General features: G+C 42.4%; 1 protein-coding gene across 1 annotated transcript in view; it reads left to right on the plus strand.

The window, feature by feature from the left end:
• Window positions 1-1016: 1016 nt before the first annotated feature.
• Window positions 1017-13610, plus strand: part of PRDM5 (PR/SET domain 5) — a 199892-nt gene continuing 187298 nt past the window's right edge. Inside the window, 1 exon segment of the mRNA XM_087437677.1 lies at window positions 1017-1405. Within this exon segment, the coding sequence (XP_087293803.1) occupies window positions 1313-1405 (93 nt within the window). The 5' untranslated portion in view covers window positions 1017-1312.

Genomic DNA, 13610 nt, shown 5'->3' on the forward strand with positions numbered 1-13610 from the left:
GTTGCATGCCGCCTGATTCATGGATGGTTGAAGAAAGCCAATAAGGTCTTTAAAGTTTATTCAGGCAAATTTTGTTTTTTAACAGTGCAGTCTTTAATTTTGTCAAAATTATTATTTTTAATGGTTTATAAGGAACATGAAATGTTTATGGGAACATCAAATGGTTTCCCAGACAAGACCCAGGAGTAGAAAATGACTAAGAATAACAAGAGAAATGAGCAGAAAGCTCTGGGCTCATCGTGAAGGATGAAATAGCCCTTTAAAGTTCCTTCTGAGCACACTGCAATACCTACTAACTTCATTAAACACTAAAACAAGACTTGCGGCACTATTTCAATGTTGTGATAGCAAATTCTATTTTTGCGGCATTCTCTATCTCCCCCATCTCCACTGCGGTATGTTTGAAAATCTATAACAGGTCTGATGATTTTCAAACAACAGAGGACTCAGGAATAGTTTGTCTTGGAAAGTGTAAGAACTTCCCAAGGGTTAGGGCATCGTAAAAGAACTAGTTTCTACTCGATTTAAATATTAAATTGTTCGCGACAAATTTTCAATTAACTTGAAATGGATTAATTGCAGGCCACATACACCCCCTTTCTCTGTATGTTAATCAACACACTTATTGGTCCCCTATGAGTTCAAACCTCTGAAACAAGCAGGAAAAAACCAAAGATGCATAACTCAGATGCGAGAAGGACCAAAATTTCCTAGCCCTCAGAGACTGTTCTCAGTAGTCCGGAAATAAATATGCTTTCAGAGTCGGAACTTGGTAAAGTTGTTTTGGAGGATGCCCCCAGCTGTGTCAAGGCCCATTTCATTTTGCATCTGAAAACAGTAAAATTCCCCGACTGGGAGTAATAGTTGGGAGGGGCAGAGCCCAGGGCTGGACAAGGGCGGGTCCGCAGCGCTCCCGGGTCGGCTGTGCTCGCCGGCCTCCGGGTTAGAGGCCCCGGGGTCAGCCTTCTCCAGGCTCCGCGCCCGGGCGCGGGTCCGAGCCGCCAACTTGCGGCCAATCAGCGCGCGGCGTCCCGGCGCCCGCAGCGCCCCGGCCCGCGCCCCCCGCGCCCCCGCGGCAGCAATGGCAGCAGTGGCCGCGGCGGCTCCGGGCCGGGCCCGACCCGGCACGAGGAGGGGCTGAGCCGCGGGGGATCCTGGAATCGGCGGGGAGGTGGGGATTCTGGGAGGAAAACTCCATTTCCTCCTTCCCCGCCGGACTCGCCCCTCCACCCGGCACCCCAAATGTCGATCTGTCGCCTCCCGGGCGCAGCGCGCTGGTGCTGAGCGAGGCGGCGGCCGCCGCGCCGGGAGAATGCTGGGCATGTACGTGCCGGACAGGTTCTCCCTGAAGTCCTCGCGGGTGCAGGACGGCATGGGGCTCTACACGGCCCGCAGAGTGACAAAGGTGGGTGCCCCGCAGGCCTGCGCGCCCCTGCTCCTGCCGCCGCGCCCTCGCCTCCCGGGGCCGCCCCTCCGCAGGGCCGGGCTCCGCGGGGAGGCCGGGGGCAGCGGGGACGGCCTCTGCCCGCCGCGCTCCCGAGCGGGCAGCGCCACGTAAGTGTCTGCGGGGCGCGCTCCGCTGCCGGCCGGTCCCGGGGCGGAACTGCCGGCGGCCGCCCTGCAGCAAGATGTCTTTCCTCTGGGCTGCAGGAAGTGAGCGCGCGCCGGGCCTCCCTCCTCCTCGGGGCACTGCCGCCGTCTCCGCGGGGGCGGAGGGAGGCGCGCGTGGGCGGGTGTCTTCCCGGGCGCGCCCGCACGCCGCCGCCGCCCTTCTTCCTTTGGCATCAGCGCGTGCGGCCAGCAGCGCCTCGCCTGCCTTGTGGGGATGCGGAGCCGCCCAGAGCGCAGGGCACCCCTGGCCTTAGGATCTCATTCAGACGCTCGGGGGTTCTTTCCCTCCTTGGATTCTGGGAGGTGCCAACTGGAGAGTCTTTAAATCTCTGATCTTTTTTCTCTGAATGGATCTCCTTCCAGAAATTTAGGGAAAAGTGAGTAGGGCAAGCACATTGCACTGTACGTAGGGGAACAGCCTGGAAATGCTGCATGTTGAAAGCAGAGGCCTAGGAGGAGAGATTACTGGAAAATTCCAAACCTTTGGATTTTGTGTTATAGCCGTTTCGCAGGATATGTAAAATCTGGAACCACAAAGGCAGAGGTGAAGTGCTCAGGGTAATGAGAGCCACCGTTTACTTAGCAGATGACTGTGTGCCAGGACCCCTGCTTGGTACTTCACCTACATTAGTAACTTCACGGGCACAACACTCATCTGAGAACAGCATTAATCCTCATGTAAGAAATGAAACAACAAAAATACTCCAAGGTAAATTTGCTGCTGAGTTAGTGAGTTAGGCTTTAAACCCATGGCTTGTGAGTCTAAAGCTCATATTCTTTCCAGATCTATTCCTGCCTGCTTCCCAGCACCGCCCCCCACCCCTGCCCCCCCGATATTTTGAGAAATGGAGGTTTGGGCAAGAGCAGGCTTGTTGAAGTGAGGCATGTTAACCCGAGGTTCACAGGATGCACCAGGATCCCTTTCATCTGAGAATAAATCTCCCCTCACCCCTTACCTAAGGAGCAGGTGGGGATGGGTGGAGAGGTGCTTCGGAGGCTTCCTTGTCCCTGGAAAAAAGAAACCCCATATTCACTTTTTCAAATGGGAGTTTGGAAGAATGCTCAAAGGTGAAAACCAGGAGTAAACACTTTATCTGAATTCGAGGTGTACTGAATAGATGTTTTTGCCCAATGGATACATGTTAAAATCAACATACTTTCAAAGCAGAAGTTGAGATCTTGCTTTTAATTCTTTTTCACAAGATATGAAAATTCCCAAATGGATTTTTCTTGAAGGTCTCAGGCCTAAATGTAGTTACTTAAAAATTAAACACAGTTCTTAAACATTGTCTTGTTTAATGTTATATTAATAGTAATATACTAAAAAGTTGTACAAATAATAAAATTATTACATAATCCCTATTTTTTGCCTTATATTTTTAGTTAGGTTTTTAGAAACAGCTGGCCAATGTACTTTCTTTTGATATTTTTATTAATTCCTACTTTTTACCCCCATATACTTATTTGGACATTTTTATTGTTTTAAGAGCTTCCCAAATCATATATTATTGCATTTTACTGTTTCAGTACGAAGTAGACCCTTATCTTCCTGGCTTGTGTGACTTGAACATGTAAAACACACAGAGATTTTCATCCAGATCTCATCTAGAATGCTTATTTATATAGTTCAAGTCAATATGCAGATGTTTGCAATAAATCCAAGTGACATATTATTAGTGACATAGTTTGGTTATGATCACAAGATACTCAGTCATCAGGTCATTGATCATGGACAGGTTCATTGATGCCAGAAATGACCTTGAAGTAGCCTTCAGCTCGTTTGCCTTCCAAAGGCTGAGGATGAAGCTGAGTAGCAGATTTTAGCTGAATGGTGGGGCAGAAGCCTCCCTGACCTGTTTGCTTGCATATAGTTTCTCCAGTCTTAAGTGTTTTTCAAGTTACCTTGTAGCAGGCCTAAGTCTGGCCGTAAATTAAGGGGTCTGAGAAGAGAGAGTATTTCAGCAGTTAAATTAAGGACCTTACTTTAAAGTTTTCATGTTCTCTATTCTAAAGAAATTTTAGAATGTATCACTTTAGATATATATGTTGGAAATTACAGATGTTTTTTCACACTTTTATAACGCGTATGCTTGTATAACACTTCTGTTTTAAAAAACGCTTGCAATTCAAGCCATCTGTTGATTTCAAATTCAGAGAATCGAATCCAGAACTGTACTGACGTTGGAGATCTTGCTAGAAACTCCATCCCCACTACATTCGCCGGGTTGATTTGGGATTCCCTTACTCATGGGACCCCCTAACCTATTTCTAGACACACCCCTTTTTGTGCAGTGTTTCCTAGAGTGGGGTCCCTGCAGCAGAATCTCCTAATTCCCTGGCTCCGCCTTAGTCCTGCTAGGTTTTTCCTTGGCAGTTATCCATTTTTGCAGGTCTGTGGCCTCTTTCTCACTCTCTCTTTTTTTTGGTATAAAATCTACATAGTGACAAGAAGAAGAAAAGGAAAAGACTTCCTTTCCTTTTCTTTTGTTGCCATTATAGTAATTAGAGGTTGGATGAGGTGAGGGTTATCTGGTAGATATTTCTGTATAAGCCATGAATTGTTCTTGGAGAAAGAATGGGTGAGAGCCTGCTGGAAAGCCTTTGAGTAGAAAAAGGAGGCCTGAGTTGCTAATGAGAAGAATAATAAAATGGACACTTTTGCATGCCATGTGCCAGACCCTGTGGTAAGTGCTTGCTATGTGTTATCTTCTGAGCACAGTTTAATGCTTGAATAAAGATGTGGAATTCTAGGTTAACAAGTACTATGCAGATTAATTACTATGCAAATTACTATGCAAATTAATATTAATGATTTAAAGCTAATACACTAAGTATACATAGAATAAAAAGCAAACTCTTCACTATGTTACATTTTTTATATCACGACCGTTTTTTGCCTTGCCAGCTTATATGATAAAACAGAGAGTAGTGGTGCTTGACATTATACTTGAACCCAAAAAGTGGAAAGGAAAACCATGAGGTTCCTTCAGCTCTAGCTTCTGTGATTTTGTGGAAAGGGTTACAGTGGGAAATATTCTCCTAGCAGTCTTCCTTCTCTTTAGGTTTATTGCAGGCTCTTGGTTTTTCTTCCCTGCTGACTCTCAGTCATTGAATCATTCATATGTGGCAGGCCCCGTGCTAGGCTCTGGGGATGTGCAGGTGAGTGGCACAGATAAGGTCTCTGTCTACAAGGAGCTTGTTTTCCTGTGTGAGGAGAGAGGCAGTAAACAAAGAAAAAAGGGAAGATACCAAGAGAATTTAAGCGTGTATATGTGGATTGATTTTGCTAGGCACTATATTAGGCAATGGAATTGCAGGATTATAGTAGTTTTTAGTCTCGTCAGGGAGACAGAAAAGTAAATAGTTTCCATGCAGTCTGACTAGTGCTGCTATGATAGATGACAATGTGGAGGTTGTGGGAGATAAAAGGTACTGTAGAAGTTCAGAAGAAGGAGAAACCCCTGTCGTTGTTACAGTAAGTCATCAGAAAAGGCTGCGGGAGTCAAAGAATGCTTTATGGAAGAGTTGAATTTCATGGGGTCACATTATTATTATTAATATTGTCTTTATTATTGAGCACCTTAACTTTACATGTATTGTTTCATTTTACTCTTTACTCTTTACCTGTGAAGTAGGTACTATTATTATACCCATTCTCAGATGAGGAAGTTGAGGCAAAGAGAGGTTGGCCAGTGTGACACATTTAAGTATTTCCTGGGCGGCACAGACTGAGTGGTGGACCTGTGATACTGATTTCAGTGAGTCTGCCGGAGTTTGTACTCTTCATCGGTTTGGATGGTGTCGAATGGTTTGTAGGTAGAATTGTGGACATAAAATTGAAGCAGTCCTTGAAGGATTAGACCTTGTGACAGACCTAATTTCAGACCAAAGAAGTGGTTTAAACATTTCCACTGAGGCACCACCTTGTACAGAGGAGCCTGTGGGCAGCCCGAAACCGTCACACACAGTCACACATTGTGAAGTCTGGGATTTTTTGTAGTCATTTTATTGTACAACAGTCTTCAAAGGTTTATTATTATCCCTAATTTACATGTTACACACTTGTCCAATTATTACTTCTTGTCAAAATTTTTGCAGTTGTCCTTATGTTGACCTTTACAATTTTTTCTCCTTTCTAGTACATTCTTCATTAGCAGGCTAAAACCTTACCCGATCTTCAGATTTATAGTTATTTTCTTTTATATCTAGAAGCACTTTAACTTGCATACCCTTAGCATAGCTGGACTGGGTTTGTATTTTTAAAAGAACTAAAGGCTAAAAGGAAAACTGAAGAAAAGCAAAAAAGGAAATAACTAAATATAAGTGAAATAAAATCTTATGTTTCTCCTGGATTTCTGGTCCCCTAATTTCAGTAGAAGCAGTAAAGAGCATTCCAGGGGCCCAGGTCTCCTTAACTTAATATACACCAGCTACAGTGATTTGACCTGCTGGGGTAGCACTATTCCTGGCTTCCTTCCCTCTCAACCCTAAGGGGCCCCTGATTGGCATCCTGTGTCCATGAACCCTAGGGCAGTCTTTCATTACACTTGGCCCTTCTCATGAACAGATGCAGTTCCTAGTTCAAACTTGGCCGGATACCCTAGGATCTCATCCACAGCTGCTTTTCAGGGCAAAATTTATTGACAGCACTAGGGTATTAATTTCCTGTTAATTTGTGGGTTTGAGCTACAAATTTAGGCTTAAAACAACACAAATTTATCATCTTATGGTTCTGGAGAATATAGATCTAAAATGGGTGGGCAGGGCTGGTTCCTTTTGGAGGCTCTAAAGAGAGTCTGCTTCCTTGCCTTTTGCAGTTTCTGGAGTCTGCTTGCACTCCTTTGTTCATGGCCCCACATCATTCCCACGTCTGCTTTTGTCATCACATCTCCTTCTCTGACTCTGACCGTCCTGGCTCCTCTTGGTCCCTTGCTTAGAGGAACTGTGATTAGATTGTGCCCACTAAGATAATCCAGGATAATCTCCCCACCTCAAGATCCCTAATGTAATCACATCTGCAAAGTCCCTTTTACCATGTAAGGTAACATACTCGCTGATTCGGGAGATTAGGATGTGACCATTTTTGGTTGGCCATTATTTATCCTGCCACGGCTCCAAAGTATAATTCTTCCTTGCCCAGATTGTGTGGGGCATTTTACAGGGACTAACTGGGGTGAGTCCTTCCACATGCTGGTCCTGATAAAATGTACCTATTGCAAATCTACCATATTGATGAATATTCTGCCTTTGTTTTCAGTATTGATACTGGCAGAGGTCTACAGGGTTGGCGTTCATGCAGTAAAACCTGGGTGAGTGATTTCCTTATAAAGAGGAAGAGAAACAGGAAAAAAAGTGTGTGCATGAGAAACAGAATAGGACAGAATAGATTCTGATAGTGTTCTGAAGGAGAGTGTTTAAAAGAACTCGAGAAGCAATCTAATTTGCACATTCTCCTTTTGTAAATGAAGACATTGAAGCCCAGAGAGGCTTTGCACAGAGTTGCAGCTCACAGCTGCCCTCAGCTCGTCTGCCTTCCACACCACGGTCTCCCTCTCTTTCAGACCAAGGCAGACACCTGGTTCTCTTTGAGGGATGTGTAGTAATGACATTTGGTGAGGTAAAATCCCAAGTGAAAAATACCTAAAATAAAGGTTTAAATCTGAGTTTGTGAAAATACATTCAGGTAAAAAAAGGCAAGTTGTATGGGGTTAGAAAAACATGTGGGAAAGAGGAAACCTGAAAAGAAAAGTAAGTGAAAGCATAGAGAAAAAATCACCATGCATCAATGTTAATCCAAGAAGACCAGATTTTGTGGAATAAGGTGTTTTGTTGATCAGCTCAGAAGGTGACTCTGGTGAGGAAACAATGGATCTTTATCCTAGGGCTAAAATTCTGCCCGTGGATGTTTGCTGCTGTTTCCTGGTGCCTGATGATAACCAACCTGGGAACAGAATCAGAGGGAACATAATCACCGTCGGTGTCTGCCATACGTGCTATCTCTTTCTTGTGTTCACACATTTACACTCTCTGAGAGGGACTCAAGGCAGCTTTGTATTTCCTGGTATTGCTACAGTTTTTTTAAAAAATGTGTAACTAATCCACTTAAACCAATGTTTTCTCAGAAACTTTGTATTTTGTTTTTTGTGATAATAACAGCTCCAGTTAATTCTTTCAACAAATATTTGAGTGAGTGCAGTTGTTAGGCGCTGGGCGAGTTGCTAGTGACAGAGAAGGCAGTCACTGGATGCGTTTCACAGTTTGTGTTTAAGCCCTACAGCAAGCCTGCAAGCTAGCCATTCTTATCCTTGTTTTATAGATGAGAGAACTGATGTTGAGGAAGGTTATATCAATAATAAGTGGATTAATCAGAATTTGAATTCAGATCATTCCATATATCCTTTTCATTAAAAAAACCCCCAAATATTTCCTCTATACTCATAAAATGCTATATCCGTGCTCATGTACCACAAATACAAACACACACCCACTCACACTTTAAAAAAATTAGTTTACAAACATGAGAAAAGAGTAAACTCATTTCGTCATCTAGCATTTCTCATTCAGCAGTATCTTGTGGAAATCCCTCCAAGTAATCTACTTTGGCTCTAATTTATTATTTTTATCACTGAATATATTCTAGGCTGTGAATGTGCCATAATTTTCACTTATTCAGGTCTTGTTTTACACAATTATTCAATACATCTTTATCACCAAGGTCTGTACTGGCCATTTGGATTATGATAGTGAACAAAATAGAAATTCTGGCTCTTGCGGGGCTTGTGTTCTAGTGAGGAGGAGACAGAAAATAAACAGTGAACATATTAGATAAATTTTACACTATGTTAAAATGTGATCAGTGCTATGGAAAAAAGAAAAAGTAGAGCTGGGGCGTGTGTGTGGGGATGCTATTATGAATAGGGTGTCTGTCCAGTTAATCCTCAGTAAGTGGGGGAGACTTGGGCAATGACTTAAAGGATGGGAGGAAAGTAGCCAAACGTATTTCTAGGGGAAGAGTGTTCCAGGTAGCAGTGAGAGCAAAGGCTGTAAGATGGGAGTTTGCCTGTTGTGTCCAGGACAAGGAGGCCAGTGGGGCTGGAATGGAGTGAGTGAGGGGGCCGAGTACTAGGGGAGGAGGTCCGAGAGTTAGTGACGGGAAGGGTACTAGGAGAAGAGCCACATTTCTTAGGGCGTTTACTGCCATTGTAAAGACGTTGCCTTTAGTTTGAGTGACATGGGGAGCCACTGCAGGGTTTTGAGCAGAGCAGTAATATGATGTGACTTGAGTTTACTGAGAATCACTCGGACTCCTGGGTTGAGAATAGTCGACCACAGGGCAGTTGTGTAAACTGGGAGACTTGTTAGGATTGTTGCAATAATCCACGCGAGAGATGGCTGAGACCAAGATGGTGGCTGTGTTGGTAGTGTAGTTTGAAGATAGCGGTGACAGAATATGCTGATGAGATAAGGGTGAAAGAAAGAGAAGGATCAAGGATGATTCCAAGGGTTTTGGTCTGAGAAATTGGAAGGACTGGATTGTTAGCCTACAGCTGAGATGGGGAAGATTGTGGGTGGAACGGCTTTAAGAGGGAAGATCAGGAGTTCAGTTTAAGGCATGTTGATTGTGGGATGTTTGTTAGACAATAGGCGGAGTTGTCAAAGACGCCGTGAGATACAGTTGTTACACCTGCAATTCCTCCTTCCCATTCTCTATGCCATTATTTTCATCTGTTTTATTTTGTTATAAACCTTACAATACATTTTTACTATTTTCCTTTTAGACCATCGATTATCTTTTAGAGCAATTAAAAATAAGATGAATTGTCTGTGTTATTTATCTTTATTTTATCATTTCTAGAGCTCTTCATTTCTTTGTTTTAAACTAAGTTACTGTCTAGTATCATATGCCTTATGCCCGAACCATATTCTTTTAACATTTCTTGTATCACAAGTCTGCTGGAAATGAATTTTCTCAGCTTTTGTTTGTCTGAAAAAGTATTTTGCTTTTATCTTTGAGACATATGTTCTCCAGGTTGACAGGTTTTTTTTTTCAGTACGTTAAAGGTGTCACTTCTTTTTTTGGCTTACATAGTTTCTGCCAAGTCTGCTGTACGTCTTACATTCTTCTGTACATAATCTGTCTTTTTTCCTCTACTTTCAAGATTTTTCTAGTTTTCTTTGGATTTTAGCAGTTGGAATATGATGTCTAAAATTTTAATAAAAATCTTGCTCCTTTTATATGTGGTTTGATGTACTTTATCATTTTTGGAAAATTCTCAGCCACTATCTCTTCAAATATTACTTCTGGCCTAATCTTTCTCTCTTCTTTTGGGACTCCCATTGCGTGTATCTCAAACCATTTGATATGATATTGTCTCACAACTCTTATACACTTTGTTCTGCTTTTTTTTTTTTTTCACTTTGTTTCAGTTTAGGTAGTTTCTATTGCCTTATCTTCCAATTTACTGGTTCTCTTCTCAGCTGTGTTGAGTTTCCTGGTGAGTCTGGCAAAGAAATTCATCTTGGATACTATGATTTTTATTTCTAGGATTTCCACTGGACTCTCTCTTATAGTTTCCGTCTCTCAGCTGAAATCTCTATATTCATGCATGTGATCTGCCTTTTGTGGTTGCTTCTTTAATAAATTAATCATAGTTATTGTTAAAGTCCTTGTCTGATAGTTCCAACATCTATGTCATCTCTGAATCCGGTTCTGTTGATTGCTCTGTTTCTTCACAATGGGCTATTTTCTTTCCTTGCTTTTTTGGATGTTCTGTATTTTTGTATGTCTTCTATATTGATTGAGTGCCAACATCATGTGTGAAACAATGAAGAGTGCGGTAAATAGGGGTCAGCCCAGTGGTGTAGTGGTTAAGTTCACATGCTCCGCTTTGGCAGCCCAGGGTTCGCTGGTTCAGATCCCATGCGCAGACCTATGTACTGCTCATCAAGCCATGCTGTGGCAGCATCCCATATACAAAATAGAGGAAGATTGGCACAGATGTTAGCTTGGAGACAATCTTCGTCAAGCAAAAAGAGGAAGATTGGCAGCAGATATTAGCTCAGGGCCAATCTTCCTCACCAAAAAAAAAAAAAAGTGGTAAATAGTATTTATGCCTGGAAATAGGCACATTTTTAGTTTTGTCAGGCTGTTAGTGTGGGAGTTTGGATCAATTTAGTTAGGAGATAAGATGTGTTTGCGTTATGGTGTTGCTCTTGTTACCTTCAGTGCACCATGGGCTTCAGATTCTTCTAGAATTGGCTGTGGTTAGGGTGGTGGCTGGGGTGCTCAAGATTTTTCTCAATGTTTATACTCTACTCCCAGCTTTCTTCTGTCCCTGAATGCCTGTGCCATGGAGGGATTCTTTCACCGTGCTGCCATGCTCTTGCCCTTCCCCCAGTAGTAGACTGCTGTGTGTTGTTATTTGAGGTTCTCTGTTTTCTGTCTTGGTCCAGCTTCACTCTTATCTAGGATTTGTCAACCTGAGCTCTGGGAGTTGGGCTTTCTAATCTTTTCTACCGCTTTTTCCCCATGGGAACCAAACTTTTGCCTTGTATCAGTGGTTGGTGTTTTGTGGGAGAGTGTTTCCTCCCCCTTACCCAATGATAGGAATCCTTTGTTGGTTGTGGTGTAAGTTCCTGAGCTTGTACTGCTTCCTGCCCTTCTCCCAGGAGCAGCGGATCTTTACCTGTGTTCTGGAAGTGACAGAGTTCTGCTTTTCTTGCAGTGGCTAAAGCCTTCTCCTTATATGAGAGGAAGGTCAGGGCAGGAGGTGTGGAGTATTGTGCCATTCTTGCAGCAGCTGCTGTTCCCCCCTTGTTCGTGTTATCACTGAGGGAATCTCTCTGTTCTCCTATCTGTCCCCCGGTTTCTTATATGGGGAGGTCCTTGGACAAGAGTCTGCAAGTATGTGTGAACTCCCCTTGGGTCTCAGGATTCTAGTGGTTCTGTACGGTCAAGCTGTCTCAAACGCATCCTTTAGCAAACCATTAAAATGTTAGATGATTTCTTACCTGCTTGTATGGTGGCTGGCAGCTCTTCCTTCTGTCATCTGCCAGAGTAAGCCAGTGCTCTCCTCAAGACAAGTTACAATTTTGTAGTTTCTTGGCCTTTCTTATTATTGGGGTAGGAGTGATACTCTTTCTAAATCCTTGGTGGATATTGAACTTTAAAAGTTTTAAAATTAAAGACATTTTTTTATATTCTTACTTATTATTTTTATTACTTTACATATCTGTACAGTTTTGCAAAAGATGTTTTTAAATCTCCCACCCTAGTTCTTCTTGCATTTCCAATGTTTTTATGTTGCTGGTGTCTCACTGGTCTCTCTTCTTCATAAGTAACTTTTTATCACTAACGTTCTGCTTACTCTGTTTAGTGCATTCAGCCATTGATTTAGCCTTGTCTGATATTGAAACTATTGCCTTTCTTTTCTTTGCTTTTATCTATATCTCTTTGTCTACCCATTTTAATTCATTTTTTATAATTTTATCTTTTTGTAATCATATGTAGCTAGGTTATATTTCATAATGCAGTATTACAATCTCTCTCATTTAATGAGAGAATTTAACTCCTTCATATTTAGTGTAATGTCTGGTAAAGTTGATTTTATTCTTGTTATCTTTCATTATGCTTATTACTTATTTTATATTGTTGTAATCTGCTTTTAGTTTTCCTTGTTTTTGCTGTCCGTTCAAGTCACTGTTTATTCCTTTCTCCCCTCTTGTTACTTTGTTAGTTCTCTTCTTTTTCTTTAATTATTTACTTATTCTGCCCCTCTTTCACAATCAGATGCACATGATATTTTATTTGATAGCTAGAGCTCAGCCATTTTTCCCACAAAAACACACGATTTCCTCCACAAGGTCTTCTATTACCCTGTTACTTCCCTCTTCTCCTCCTTTCTTCCTGCCCCTGCCTTCCCTGGCTGTGCAACTTTTGGGATGCTTTTGCCTTCCTGCCTTCCTTCCCCAGCAACTCCTACGTTTTGATGAAATGGTGTGTTACTTAATAGAATTTCTTTTAAAGGCATATCTCTGTTGTTTTAAGAGTTGCTCTTTAGCTTATATATTCCACACTACTAGTTCATTGTCATACATTAATTTTGCATGTATATACACCAGCTACTCATTTTCTTCTTCCATTTTCTGTCCTTTGTTCTGGTTCATGTGTTTAGTTAGAGGCTTTTTGTGTTTCTTTTTCTCATTAAATTGTATGGATAAGGTTCTCTTGGAATCTGTGTATATCATCAAGTAGCTCTACTTCCACCAACTGGGTAAGTGATTCTCAAGTTGTTCTATTTCTCTTTTAATTCATTCTTTAAAAATATTTAATTGGGAAATCATGTTTTTTCACTCTTAAAGTTTTATTTTATTTTTTTTGAGTGCTGTACTTGAATCTCCTTAAATTCCTTCATGTAATTGAGATATTCCCTTTTTTTTTTTTTTGTGAGGAAGATCAGCCCTGAGCTAACATCCATGCTAATCCTCCTCTTTTTGCTGAGGAAGACCGGCTCTGAGCTAACATCTATTGCCAATCCTCCTCCTTTTTTTCCCCCAAAGCCCCAGGAGATAGTTGTATGTCATAGTTGCACTGTGACATACAGTGCATGTGGGACGCAGCCTCAGCATGGCCGGAGAAGCGGTGCATCGGTGTGCGCCTGGGATCCGAACCCAGGCCGCCAGTAGCGGAGCACGCGCACTTAACCACTAAGCCATGGGGCCGGCCTGAGATATTCCTTTTAATTAAAGTATGCTGTCTCCTACGGAAGTTATATTTTATAGAGTGTGGTTCTTGTTTTTCTGCCGGATCTTTTTCAGGCAGCTGGGCCTCTTTGTATAGGCTGTTTGCCTTGGTTGCTTTATTGAAGCCCAGGGCTGCTTACTGGAGAACAGTCTGTCATTTCTGCCCTGAAGGAAAAGGGATCTGTATTACCTTGGGCCTGAACTGGCAGATAGGCTGTCACTTCCCTGTCCCTCAGCTTTCTGGTCTCCTTATATTT

This window comes from Ceratotherium simum, chromosome 12 (genome assembly GCF_057802395.1).
Source record: "Ceratotherium simum simum isolate JZ-2026a chromosome 12, ASM5780239v1, whole genome shotgun sequence".
Lineage (NCBI taxonomy): Eukaryota > Metazoa > Chordata > Mammalia > Perissodactyla > Rhinocerotidae > Ceratotherium > Ceratotherium simum.